Below are 14,358 nucleotides of genomic sequence, written 5' to 3' on the forward strand. Positions count from 1 at the left end.
GACAGTGCTGTGGGTGTCAAGGGAAATTCACAGCCAATAACATCCCAGCTGAGCAGTGCCATCACACTTCCTGAAGGTGAAGGGATAGATTCGGTTAACAGTAAATTAAATTAGCTACCAATTTTATGAACGTCTACACCCACCCCTTACAATAATGCAAATACAGTAATTACTGTTGTTTAGCATGACTAAAATTGGGAAATACTGATGTGCGTATGTCCAGTAGTCTGAGTTGTGTCCCATCTAGTCTCAACTGATAGATTTCTCTCATTAAATATAAAAGATAGATTTTTTTTTTATACCAAATACAAGTGCATTTACTAATCAGATTATGTACAGAGCATTGTAAATTACATTGTTTTAAATTTATAAAATTATTCACTTTAGCATTTCTGTGATTTGCCATTCTCTTCACAGTTGTACTACTGAACCTCATCTGGCTGCTGGAGCTTTTCTATGCTCGCTTGACTCGCATCTGACGCTGAGGTGAAGCTGAATTGTGTATCTGAAAATTCTCCCGTTTGATGTGATCATAAAGAGATACGGCAGTTCTGCATCTTAAAAAATGCATTTCCTGTCAAGAAAAAAAGGGGACACAAACTACAGTTTTGAGTGGGGTGGCCCCGGTCCCCCCTGGCTCCACCCATCTGCAATATAAAATGTCAAAGATCTGCACAGAGAAACAGACGAATACAGCAAGCTCTCTGTTAGTATTACCAAAATAATACATCCATTACAGCATTTACAATAGCATAAACATAATATTTGTGTTCAGATATGTATAACGTGTTTCATTGTTGTTTCAGATGTGCAGTATTCCTGGCTGATTTCAGTGAGAAACAATGGGAGTCTTGATTGTCTGTGTGTCTCTCTGTCTGCTCTTTGCTCTGAATGCATCAGGTGAGATATGGATCATGACAATACTGCAAGATTTACTGAACATCCCTAAATACCCTTACTGAATTTTCATTTATTTTCAGCATTTTATTATCTGACCTTTTAACATCAGAACAACTGGTATAAAATTCCTATGTTGTTCAGTTTACCCAGTTTACTTAAAGCTTAATAACTGTTTCTTTTGGAATAACAGAGAAAAAAATGCTGTTTTGCTCAATATCAACATGGCTGTGAGTAACTGTTAAACAAGGATGTTAACATTCAGTAAAAAAAAACAATCTTGCACAAGTTGTATTGCTTAATTGAATCAAATATATTTCCCTGCTAATAAAAACACACATCATCAAAAAAGTAGTAAATGATGTGAAGGAAGGTTGCATTGTGCTTTTGTCTTGTATAAATAGAAATGGGTGACAAATTGATATGTATGTTTATTTTTGTGAATATATAAAATGCAATGAATTAATGATCACTTAAACTTGCAATAAAACAAATCAAATCTTGATGTAGCAGCCTGTCAGAGTGGGTGGGCACAATATGGACGAACATGCTTCAGGGTTTTTAACAGTCCATTATCCTGGAGTGATGCAGAGGTATGAAATACTAAACAACATCTGACAGAAAAGTATAATATATATTACCTTATTTGTAGTTGTATTATTATTATTTATTTTTTAAATGTATTAAAAGGTTTTCTTTTTATCTATCTATCTATCTATCTATCTATCTATCTATCTATCTATCTATCTATCTATCTATCTATCTATCTATCTATCTATCTATCTATCTATCTATCTATCTATCTATCTAAAAGCTGTTTCTCCTCATGTCTTAATCTCCTCAGGCAATGTGCTTGACCTATGGTGGGAACCTTGCCTCTGTACACAGTACATTGGAGTATACCTTCATAAAGCGCATGATCACAAGTTCGAAATCTTACTGGATAGGAGGCAGTGATGCTGTTTCAGTATGTTATTATGTTGTTAATGTATTTGCTTTTTTTGTTCTTTGTGGTGTTTTCCAAGATGAAAATGTAACAATTTACTGTCTAAAATCAAACCAACACTGCTTAAAGTGAAAAGAGTAAAAGTTCAAATTTACACAGAGGTGTAAATATTTGTTCTCTTCTGTTCACAGGAGGGAAAGTGGTTCTGGAGTGATGGGTCCAAAATGAATTTCAAACTTTGGAACCCTAAAGAACCCAACAACTTACAGCGTAATGAGCACTGCATTCAGATTAACTTTGGAGGTAAATAATTTGAATGATGTGAACATCTTTACATGTTTTCTGTTGTGGAAACTTAATTAAGTATTATTTTAACTCCAATATGTTCCAGTGTTTAAGTTACAAGCTAGATTTTCTCTATTTGCCTTTCTAAATGTAAGCATTACGGTTAACACATAAGTGTAGTGACCAATTGTCATTATTAATTAGTTGCTTATTATAATGCCTATTATTAACATATTGGCTGTTTATACTTAATGTATTTAGTCTACATGACCATATTCTTCATCCCTAATCCAACTTTATAACTACCTTTATATGTATGAATAAGCAGCATATTAGGAGTTTATTGAGGCAAAATTTTTAGTTAATTTTTGGCTAATAGTAAAAAAAAAAAAAAAAAAAAAGAACTTAAAAATAAAGTGTGACCACATTATGATGCTAATACCTGTACGATTATTTGTATAATAAAACATCATTTTTCTTTTTCATAACAGCTGCAGGAAATTGGAATGACCTAGTTTGCTCAATCAAGTTACCATTTGTGTGTTCCAAATCTCAATGATCTCTTTCCCTACACCATATTAAATCAGAAGCGGTGTGCCTGTTCAATCTTATTCTGTTATTGCTTCAAACATTTTTGCTATTTTGATGCCTCTGTTTCAAACATCTTTCTTTCTATAACTAAATAAAGCTAAATGCATTCATTTATTGTCCTGAGAATATATTGCAACACAAACAGGGACACAAGCAGTCATTGAAATACAACTCCAAGAGGATTTTTTTCTGGGTAATATATGTATCTTATATTCTGTTATGTTCAGGACTATCACAGGTTTTTTTCTTCAGCCTGTCTGCAGAGACACTAAATGATAGTGAGAAAGCTGAACATGTTTTCATAATTAACCATTTTATATTCAGCCATATGAATCCTCATTTCAAGCATCACCATTTTCTATGAAAAAAAAAAAGTGTTAAGTGTTAATAACATTCTTCATCATCAAAATTAAGGAACACTTCATCCCAAAATTTAAATGTTAAATTAAAACTGAACCTGCTATTATCAGCATTTTCACAACATGGCATATATATATATATATATATATATATATATATATATATATATATCACAGATAACATTTCATTAGTAATCTTCTGTTCATCTATAATATTATTTATTAATGTTATAATACTTTTGGGTAAATTATTTATTTGGATCCTTTTTGGATTTTAATTAGCAGCACACTGTGTCTGTAGCTCTTATTTGTAAACAAATGACTACATTTTACATTCTTTAATAATAACAAGAACCTTGGGAGTTGATATTAAAGTTTTTCTCAATCGCTTTGGTGCATTTCTTAGATCAAAATGAAATTCTTGATACTACTTGTACAAATTCCAAATCATCTAGTCACTTGTGCACATCATTAAAGCAATTTCTTATTCCTTTGAACAAATTGCAATTGCTTCTGTACATATTGCAATTGATAATGTACAAGTGTCAGCTTTTTTCCACATTTTCAATTGCTCATGTCATGTTGATCAAAATGTAGTAAATGGTTCTCTGTTGAATAGTCTTACCCCTCAAAATATCTAGGCATTAGTTCTTTGCATAAGCCATTACATGCAAAATTGTTGAACTATTTGTCATAAACTGTTAGGCATAGTTTTACAAAAAATTTCATTAGACCTTTTGTACAAAGATGTGAATTGATGAATCGTTCAGGTGAAATTGACCCTCACTCAAGGAATATAAAGTGTTAGTTCAACCAACAATCAACCAGTTGTCTAAATTGCTCAAAGGTGCATCTCATGAACAATCAATTGGGAAGCATATATAGACAGACCACAACACAGAGTTGCAACTTTCCAACAATGGATGGACCAGGAAACGAACAGGGTCAACAGCCAGGAGGAAGAAGAGGAGCAAGGATGCGTGGTGGAAGGTAAAACAGAGGACGAGGCAGAAGAGGACATAGGCGCATATCTGATGACATAAGGGCCACTATTGTAGACCATGTTGTCAATCATGGCCTTACTATGGCTGAAGCAGGTCGAAGGGTGCAGCCGAACATTGGGAGATCAACCGTGTCCTCAATAGTTCAAACTTTTCGAAGAGAGAACCGGTTTGTCCACCAATGTACAGTGCACTGTTACTGTATATAAGCAGTATACTGTATACTTCCTATAATGCTTCCTATTACAGTAATCCACTTGTATTTCACAGCATACAGAAATATACTCTATACTGATAGATACTGCACTTTACATCCACCCAACTGTATGTTTTACAGTAAAATGTGTTTGCATAATTTTTGTCTATGTGAAAGTGTGCAATGCATAACTGCATTTGTCCCCACATAGGACTGCAAGATTACCTCAAACCGGGGGCAGAGGACGCCTTTTCACACCTCAACAGGAAGAGGCTATATGCACCATCGTCCGAGCAAACAATGCTATGAGACTCAGGGAAATACAAAGGACCATTATAGAAGACAACGATGTCTTTGAAAACATCTGTACTGTTCGCATCTCAACCATTGACAGGGTGCTGCATAGAAACCAGATGAGTATGAAACAGCTGTACCATGTACCATTCCAAAGGAATGAGGACCAAGTTAAGGAGCTACGGTACCAGTATGTACAGGTAAAACATATATCTATGTAACTATTTTACAGAATCATTTTATTGTGATACATAGTACAGTAAGCATAAACTGCACACACTTCCATCGCTGTGGAAGGAACATACAATATATGCACATTTTATGTCACTCTTCCTTACCAAAACTAATTCAACTGTGTCCTGGGATATAGCGTATAATGGAGTTGGAATCAAATGAACCCTCTCACAACTTTGTATACATGGATGAGGCTGGCTTCAACCTGACCAAATGCAGAAGGCGAGGTAGGAATGTCATCGGTCAGAGAGCTACTGTGGATTTGCCAGGCCAAAGGGGAGGAAATATCACCATGTGTGCTGCTATTTCAGAGCATGGCGTCCTAACCCACATCCCCCTTATAGGACCATACAACACCCAGCATCTACTCAACTTTTTAGAGACTCTCTACAGGGCTCTCATCCCTGATGATGAGAGGGGTCTGTTTAGAGAGGATTTGCCAAAGTATGTTGTCATTTGTGATAATGTGAGTTTCCATCGATCAAACATCATAAGGCAATGGTTTGTGACTCACCCGAGGATGCTCCTAGAATTCCTCCCGCCTTATTCTCCACTCCTTAACCCAATTGAGGAGTTATTTTCAGCATGGAGGTGGAAGGTGTATGATCATCAGCCACACACACAGATGACCCTGCTGGCTGCAATGGATGCAGCATGTGAGGACATCACAGTAGATGCCTGCAGAGGATGGATAAGGCATTCCAAAAGATTCTTTCCACGTTGCATTGGAAGGGAAAATATCCGGTATGATGTGGATGAGAATATGTGGGCCGACAGACAGGAACGTCTGGATGTGTAGAGACAGCACTAAAACAGTGCTGCAGGCAAAGTTGTGCCTTAGGGGTGTTTCCTGTGTTTTAGTTTTTATTTTACTTTGTGCCCCTTGTCTTTTTCTTACTGTAAATTATTTTGTTGTTTTCTTTCATAAAGTAGCACTAGTAAAGCTGTGAAAAACAATCTATTTTGTCTCTTTCAATCAATAACCCACATAGAGTAATAATTATATAGTACTGTTGAAATTTATTTATGCCATAGAAGTGCAGCCTTGTGCATTTTCAGTACAGTAACCGTCATCCAAACTGTAGCCTAAGTTTACATCTGGTAATACTGTCAAAGTACACAGTTACATTGACAACATGCCTAAACATTTTGATGAGCTTGTTCGTGAACAATGACTCAATGACTTATCCTTCTGACATGATCGTTGGCATGAATATTTACTTTTGAGAGATGTACTAAGGATTTTTAGTGACTGACTAGCTTTAGAAACATATCTATTGTATATTGCAATTTGTACAAATTGTTCTGAGGAATGCACTTATTATTTTGCACATGCTAGGGATGATGTGAAAAACGCACCAAAGCGACTGAGAAAAACTGTAAAACCCACATGAAATCAGAAACAAGTCCAACATAAGTACACACAAGAAATTTCATTTTTAAATGTGATACTTGACAATGTACAAAAAGTAGTAGCCTAAACTGTAATTGTTACTTTACAGTTTTTCTCAGTCACTTTGGTGCATTTCTTAAATCAGAAATGAAATTCTCAAACTACTTGTACAACCTCCACATCATCTAGTCATTTATACACATCATAAAACCAGTTTCTCATTCTTTTGAACAAGTTGCGATTGGTTTTGTATATTCATGCAATTGATTATTCACATTTATCTGCGGTTTCCTATATTATCAGTTGCTAATGTCATGTTGCTCAAAATGTATTACGTAGTTTTCTCAAAACATACCCCTCAAAACATCTAGTCTCTAGTTCATCATAAAAGTCATTACATGCAAAATGGTTAATCTAGTTGTCAAACTGCCAAGCACATTTTTTTTTTTTTACACATTATCTTATTGTAAATTTGGCATGAATTGTGCAAGTGAATCTTTACTAATGAAGAGAATGTAGATCAAACAATAATATAAACCATCTCTCTGAAATAGCTCAAAGGTTCATCTCATGAATCTTCAGTTGGAAAGCTTATGCTGTATAGACAGAGGACAACACAAGAGTTACAAATTCTGAAAATTGCCTTTTTTCATCTTTGTGCCCATATTTCTTTTTCCTTTTCTATATCACAATGACATTGTAAAGGTTTTTACTGTTATTTTTTGGGTCAGACCACTAGTAAAAGTGTAACTGGGAATTCTATCCAGTCTCTTTCAACATTTTTCTTAATTGCTTTGGCTCAGTTCTCAAATTATTTTTTTATTTCCCAAAACATTAAGTTCAGATCTCTGAACAATTTGCTTCTTTTTCACATCAGATTGGAATTTCTTATTGATTTGAGCAAATTGCTAATGCTTTGGCACGTGTCCAAAGAGTACATACAACTGTCTGCAGTTTGGACAACAAATAATTGCATATGGCTTGTTGATCAAAACTGATGACTCGATTCTCACTTACACTGTCAAACACTTCAGAACTTCTCAGACATTTTTTATTGTTTAAGCCATCAAATTCAAAATGATCTATTCAATTATCATAATTAGTATACATGAATGTATATTCTAAAATATATCTGACATTGACACTATTTGTAATGTCTGCTAAATTGACACATGACCTCTAATTGCATTCGCAATCTAATTGCAAATTACCTCTAATATGAATCAACCATTCAACCATTTACGTAACCAATCAACTTTGGGAGTATATATATATATATATATATATATATATATATATATATATATATATATATATATATATATATATATATATAGGATGTTCACAAACCTGACCTGCAGCAACATGCTCATGGAAGAGCAATTGGAAGGCGTGTAAGAATATGTGGTGGTGGTAGAGGAAGAAATAATTGAGGAAGAGGTGGAAATAGAAGAGTCAGAGTCTCTGATGAAATCAGAGCCACACTTGTGGATCATGTCATAAATCATGGTTTTACAATGGCACACCAGGCCAACGTGGGGCCAATATTACAATGTGTGCTGTCATTTCAGAGAACGGTGTGAGCACACATATTCCACACATTGGGCCCTATAATAACCAACTTCTCCTGGCCTTCCTAAATGCACTTCACAGAGACCTGATTCCAGAACAAGAAAGAGGTTTAGTTAGACCACATTTGCCTAATTATGTTGTTTTCTGGGATAATGCTGCACATGAAAGGATAACAGTGGAATTCCTTCCACCATACTCTCCATTCCTAAATCCAATAGAAGAGTTTTTTTCAGCATGGAGATGGAAAGTGTATGATCATAGACCACAAATTCAGATGTCTTTGTTGGATGCCATGAATGCTGCATGTGAGGACATCACAGCTGACCATTGCAGGGGATGGGTGCGGCATTCAAGGATATTTTTTCCATGGTGTGGCAATGGAAAACATCAGATGTGATGTTGATGAAAATCTTTGGCCTAACCAACGTGAGCGACAAGATGTCCACCAAGAATAATTAGTTTTTTGTTTGTTTTTCCCATGAATGTTATTTGTTGTTTGTGTATTTGTGGTAATACACAAATATGAAATGTAAAGTGAAATCTTGTTACTCTTGTCAGTAACTTTACATGTACAGTAAATACACTTGTATTGTGTATATGCAGATAAACTGCAGATAAATGTGCGTAATCAATTGCATGAATGTACTGTACAAAAGCAATCACATCTTGTTCAAAAGAATGAGAAACTGGTTTTATGATGTGTATAAATGACTAGATGATGTGGAGGTTGTACAAGTAGTTTTGAGAATTTCATTTCTGTTTTGAAAAATGCACCAAAGTGACATAGAAAAACTGTAAATCAAACAAATCCCAAGAATCAAGACTAGAAAAAAAAATAAATATTACAAATAAAAGCAAAAGGCAAGAACACACAAATTACTAAAACAAGGAGCAAGACAAGAACATGGAATTACAAGGACTAGACAAAACAAGGTAAAAACAAAAACAAAATGTTGCCATAGTTTACATCAGAGCATCCCTCCAGACTACGCTGTTATTTTTACAACATGACTAAGCAATTTGACTGTCTTATCCATAAACTATGACACAAGGAACGTGTCATTCTGATGGCACTGACATGTTCAGTGACACAGATATTTATTTTTGAGAGACAAACTAAGGATTTTGAGCAAGAGATTGGCTTTTGCAGGTAATCCATGGTGTTTTGCTATTTGTTCGAGCTGTTTTGTGGAATGCATTTACTGTTTTGAAAATGTCAAGGATGATTCGTGAAATGTACCAAAGCGACTGAGAAAAACTGTAATGGTGCAGTATAATATTGACAGCTAATGGTTAAAATGGGTACTGCAGCGGAAACCAAAAGTATTTAAGATAGTTGTTTCTCCCTTTCCTTCTTCCATAGACTCGACCATCACATGGGTTGCCAGATTGAGGACATGCAAAAGGAATGAACACAATTCACTTTTCACCTGAGTATGACAAACAGCCGATCTGACCAATCATAATGCAAAATCTGTCCGATAAACAAACCAGACAGAAAAGTAGATTAACATCATTGAACTCTACTTGTAATGATGGAACATAGTTGCTTTCTGGAAATGCACCTCTGAGGAGAAAAAAAAAGAAACCTTAGACATTTTTATGTCTGGAATGAGTGACAGTTTTGGGAATAAAGGTCATAACATATTATTACTTTTTTATTATTATGCAATTTCATACATGTGGGTCTGACTGTATATTTTTTATAAAGAAACGACTTGTGAGAAATCAATTACATCATGATGCCATACAGTACATCATTTCAGAAAACAAACCCAGTGCATGAGCACTGAGCAACTTATACATTGATGGGTTCAACCCCAAAAATAAAATATATACAATGTGGTTTCTTTTCATATGTTCCTGTGGTTCTCCTCGTCTAATTGCCGAGTGGCCTGGTGCATTTATTATTTGTCATGGTTAAAAAGTGAAAAATGAATGGATGCAAAAGTACAAGGACCATACATGGACTGGATTCACAGGCTTGCATAAGATGTCAAAAATTATTTTTTAATTATGTTGTGATTGGCTTGGTGTTTTCCTTCTCCCTTGATTTACTGTACATTGATGCCAAAGAATATTCAAATTAAAAGTTTTTTTTTTTTCTATTCCCCATAGCAAATAACTCCTGTAACCATAGTGAATGAATAAAGCAAATATCAAAGATGGTGAAATGCTGAAAACACCTTTATTAACCTTCACTGGTCATTTCTAAAAGAAAGAAAATGAGTCAAAGTAGCTTGTTTGTTTTGACTTTTCACATGCTGCTTCAGTTCACACACACAAAAGGCATCTTATAATAACATTTCAGATCATTCCAGTTGCCATCTGTTGCAAGAGAAAAAATGGTAGACACATAATGATTAGTATCTGATAAAAAAAATCAGCAACAATGTTTTGAAAAAACAAAACAAAAAAATTCTCCACTTCCCCGGACATATGACATGTAGCAGTATCTACTGATCTGCTGATTTATGTTTTAACATAATTGACATTGATGGAACATTTCTAATATTATTTCATGAGTATTAAAAGCAGTTACTTGTGTAGTTCATCTCAAGGCAGTCCTCATTTTTGTCATCATTTGGTTCTCCAGGAGACCATATTTGGTAGTTAAATTTGGACCCATCACTCCAGAGCCAAACTCCCTCCTATGAGAAAAAAGAGCAAAAAGGAAATTTTGTTTTGCACATCATACATGGCTTAATTTTATATTTAATTAAAGATGACTTCCGATTATTATACTTGCTGTATCCCACTTTATAAATGCCAGAAATTCAAACAGAAAATTAACAGAAAAATATTTTGCATAAATAAAATATTTCATTTGAAAATTGCTTAAGAAAGGGCTGAACTGTTTAAACTATCTCTATCAACAATGCTATTTCACGTAAAATTTCCAACCTGATCTCACGGCTATTCGTACATTTTTCACAAGGTGGCTTATTCGTATAAATTCGTACGCCCACACTCGTACAAATTAATACGATTGTTGCCAAATCGTACGTATTTTATGAGTTGCACAATTCGTATGAATTTGTACGAATGACCTACACCTAACCCCGCCCCTAAAACTAACCGTCACTGGGGTTTAGACAAATCATATAAAATAGTACGAGTGAGGTCGTACAAATTCGTACAAATAAGCCACCTCGTAAAATACGTACGAATTGGCCGTGGGATAGCATTGAAAATTTCACACTCTTGTATATCACAATACGTCTTCTCTTGTGAGTGGGGCAGTTTTATAGCTTGCAGGGGAATATGACACTGCACTAAACTAACTATTCCAGGAACCAAACATCTTGAAATATTTTTTAACATATGTTATTTGCCCAGTAGCACAAACAGTATAATAATAATAATAATAATAATAATAATAATAATAATAATAATAATAATAATAATAATAATAATAATAATAATGCATACATGAACAGCATCATTGGCTCCAATCCAGGCTCTTGTTGCTCCGTTAGTGGTGTATCTAATCAGGTTCTGTATAAATACATACTCCTCATGGCTGTGTATAGAAGCAAGGTGCCCATTAAAGTCCTGACAGGTTTTCTGTAGAGGCAGAGACATTAGCCAACACCATTATTTATAAAAACTTAATTTCTATTTGTAAATTAATAATCTATTTGGAAAAAAATATATATATTAATAACAATAATTTTCTATCTTTATTATTTAATCTGCAAAGTCTTAAATCATCCTTGTGAGGTGGGACTACTTTTCTATCCCTCTATATGAACAGCTAACCATGCCAACATGGACATCACGTTTTGAGAGATTAGATCAATGTTTGAAATTATCTTTTCACACTACTGTCATGAAAATATCAAATATATTATGTTTGTATTTTCAAACCATTGTGATTTTTCAGCATTACCGTAATGTATTAGTCCAAAGAACCTTTGTGTGCCACAAAGAACCTTTTCTGAAATGGAAAGGTTTTTCATGGAGCCATACACCCTTCTAAAGAACCATTTAATAACCTTTTTTTTAAGAGTGTATTTGCCTCAAATGGCTACAATATTTCATCTACTGTTAAAATTTTTGTTTTTAAACCAAGGAACAAGTTGAAAGTACTTTCCTGTGATAGTTGACAGGTGTCACAGATTCTGGCAAAGCCTAAGAATTTTCTTATATTCTTTTGGTCATAAAGCTAAATGTATCATACCTCTGCATTTATCCACATTTGAGAGTTGCTGAAAAACTTGAAGCATCTACATCTGAAGGCAGACCATCCTGCTCGACAAGCTGTTAAATGGCATGTTATGTTTTGTTATGTAATGTATGTATGTACAGTGGTGATGAATGTAATGTATGTATGTACAGTTCAAAATGAATATCATTTCCAAAATTTCAAGGTCACTGCTTAGTTCTATAACAGCAATACAAGGGCATTTTTTTAAGAATATTTCATGAATTAATTGTATTCTGAAGCACAGTAAAAAAAAAAAAAAAACCTTGAATGAGACATTTGTAAAATAACAACTTAATTAAATTAAATATTATGCTGAAGAACGTGGTCAGCAGGATTACATAAAATTTTAAGTTTGAGAAATCCAAAGGATTTTGAATTTTGAATATACTGTGCATACACACTGACAGGAAAAGACCTGATCAACCTTACCACCGCAACGTCTATTTCCAACTTGTTGAGGGAGCATTTCCTCTTGAAAAAACAAAAACATGTTTAAAACAAAACTGTCGCTAACTGTGGTACTGTAGAAGTGATCAAAATAATAATTAATAAACTGCAGATTAACAGGCGTTCTGTGGTTGTATTTTATTATTATGAAAAATAAAATAAATGGTAACGATATCAATAATTGTTAATTAATAATAAACAATAATCATGTGAATAGTGAAATAACTGCTTTTGTATTATCTTCATAGTATTATCTTCATAACTGAGAGAGAGCAATAGAACAAACTTAGATTTACTTTAAATTATGTGTATATTAAATGATTTTAATTATGGATTCTAATTAGTCAATACAACATTCATATAATCAATGATAAAATAAAAGCTATAACCTGAAAAAAATTGCAATATAATAATGAAAAAAAAAAAGCAATATAATAATGGTTAACCTTACCTGAGGCACTCAAAGTTAAGAGAAGACAAAGCGACAGATAGAAAGGCCAGACTGCCATTGTTTCTCAACAAATGCTGGAACACTGCAGTGAATGTATTGTTCAGCAGAATTATAATTATAATATTGATATTTAATGCTTCAGTTCTGTGAAGGTTCAGTAGGTCAATGTTTCGATATGCCGCTCTGAATCCCTACATGGTTTTTCTTCTTATATACTGGAGAGGAGTTTGTTTATTCCGTTTATTCAGTATCAGATTCCAGTTCCTCTCATGTTCTCTTTTCCACTACCCACTTACTTAAGAAAGGGTTGAATTGCTCAAACTATCTCTATCAGCAATATTATTTCACAACAAATTTCACAACACAAACACTCCTGTCCTGTATAGCACAATATATCTTCTCTGGTGAGTGGGACAGTTTTATAGCTTGCAAAGGAATATGACACTGCACTGAACCTGCAATGGGAACCAAAAATGTATGTTCATCCATTTGAATTTTTTTTTTTTTTTTTACATATGTAATTTCTCCATATGTAATTTTCAGTGCATGCATACATGAACAGGATCATGTCCTCAAATCTAGGGTCTTGTTGCTCCCTGAGTTGCGTACACTGTAAAAAAAATTAAAATAATAATAACTTAACAGAAATTTTCATGTGTCAGTCATCTACCTTTTTTGAATAGTGTCAAACCCTTATTTTATAGATAAAAAAAAAATAAAAAATCTGGTTTCAATTACGATTATTTACTTTTTTTTCAGGACTTTTTTTTTAACCTTTATTTTACAGATGTTTTGCTAAATTATTACAATGACAGCACTAAATGAGAGAAATAGAAACACTGCTATTTTAAAAATAATTACAATCTAAAATCTTCAAAAAGATTTCTAAAACATCTTAAATAATTTTGTTTTAATATAGCACAATTACATTTAGCATACTTTTCTGATGAAGAACATAGCACAGTTTAATCAAAATGTGGAAATATATTCAACTTAAAAGTTCACTTCCAGAATGTATATTTCCTGATTATGCACTCACCCGATGTAATCCAAGATGTTCATGTCTTTCTTTACCCAGTCAAAAAGACTGATTTTTTTTTTCTCCATATAGTGGACTTCAATGGGACCCAATGGGTTGAAAGTCCAAATTTCAGTTTCAGTGCAGCTTTCAAAGGGGTTTACACGTTCTCAGAAACCCATATTCTTTGGCTGGGATTGTGTAAAGCCCATGAAGTAGCATTGAAACTGAAACCTGGACCTTCAACCTGTGGGTCCCATTGAAGTCCACTATATGGTGAAAATCCTGGGATGTTTTCCTCAAAAACCTTATTTATTTATTTATTTTTCAAGAGAAAAAAGAAAGACAAGAACATCTTGGATGACACGGGGGTGAGTAAATTAACAGGACATTTTTATTCTGGAATTGAACTTTTAAAACTGAAGAAATTTAAAGCCAATATATCTACAAGACTGTCAAGATTG

At 33.8% G+C, this 14,358-nt stretch overlaps 2 protein-coding genes across 2 annotated transcripts; one reads left to right on the forward strand and one right to left on the reverse strand.

The window, feature by feature from the left end:
• The first annotated feature begins 682 nt into the window (after positions 1-682).
• On the forward strand, positions 683-2,829 carry LOC113114034 (galactose-specific lectin nattectin-like). The gene is made up of 6 exons (XM_026280732.1): positions 683-706; positions 807-900; positions 1,408-1,490; positions 1,742-1,864; positions 2,035-2,146; positions 2,620-2,829. Exons 2-6 carry the CDS (start codon positions 843-845, stop codon positions 2,685-2,687), a joined length of 444 nt encoding a protein of 147 aa, XP_026136517.1. The 5' UTR covers positions 683-706; positions 807-842; the 3' UTR covers positions 2,688-2,829.
• Positions 2,830-9,937: 7,108 nt separating this feature from the next.
• Positions 9,938-13,153, reverse strand: LOC113114033 (galactose-specific lectin nattectin-like). The gene is made up of 6 exons (XM_026280731.1): positions 12,877-13,153; positions 12,408-12,449; positions 11,952-12,031; positions 11,201-11,335; positions 10,311-10,419; positions 9,938-10,096 (listed from the first exon to the last, which is right to left on the reverse strand). The coding sequence occupies exons 1-6, from the start codon at positions 12,932-12,934 to the stop codon at positions 10,038-10,040; spliced, it is 483 nt and encodes a 160-aa protein (XP_026136516.1). The 5' UTR covers positions 12,935-13,153; the 3' UTR covers positions 9,938-10,037.
• Positions 13,154-14,358: the final 1,205 nt, after the last annotated feature.

This window comes from Carassius auratus, chromosome 14 (genome assembly GCF_003368295.1).
Source record: "Carassius auratus strain Wakin chromosome 14, ASM336829v1, whole genome shotgun sequence".
In the NCBI taxonomy this organism is placed as follows: Eukaryota; Metazoa; Chordata; class Actinopteri; order Cypriniformes; family Cyprinidae; genus Carassius; species Carassius auratus.

Coding starts and splice junctions, on each gene's coding strand:
- LOC113114033 (XM_026280731.1), bottom strand. CDS start 12,934: ATGGCAGTCTGGCCTTTCTATCTGTCGCTTTGTCTTCTCTTAACTTTG. Junction 12,450..12,876: donor CTTAACTTTGAGTGCCTCAG/GTAAGGTTAACC, acceptor TGTTTTTTCAAG/AGGAAATGCTCCCTCAACAA. Junction 10,420..11,200: donor GAGCCAATGATGCTGTTCAT/GTATGCATTATT, acceptor TTTTTCTCATAG/GAGGGAGTTTGGCTCTGGAG.
- LOC113114034 (XM_026280732.1), top strand. CDS start 843: ATGGGAGTCTTGATTGTCTGTGTGTCTCTCTGTCTGCTCTTTGCTCTG. Junction 901..1,407: donor CTTTGCTCTGAATGCATCAG/GTGAGATATGGA, acceptor ATCTTGATGTAG/CAGCCTGTCAGAGTGGGTGG. Junction 1,865..2,034: donor GAGGCAGTGATGCTGTTTCA/GTATGTTATTAT, acceptor TTCTGTTCACAG/GAGGGAAAGTGGTTCTGGAG.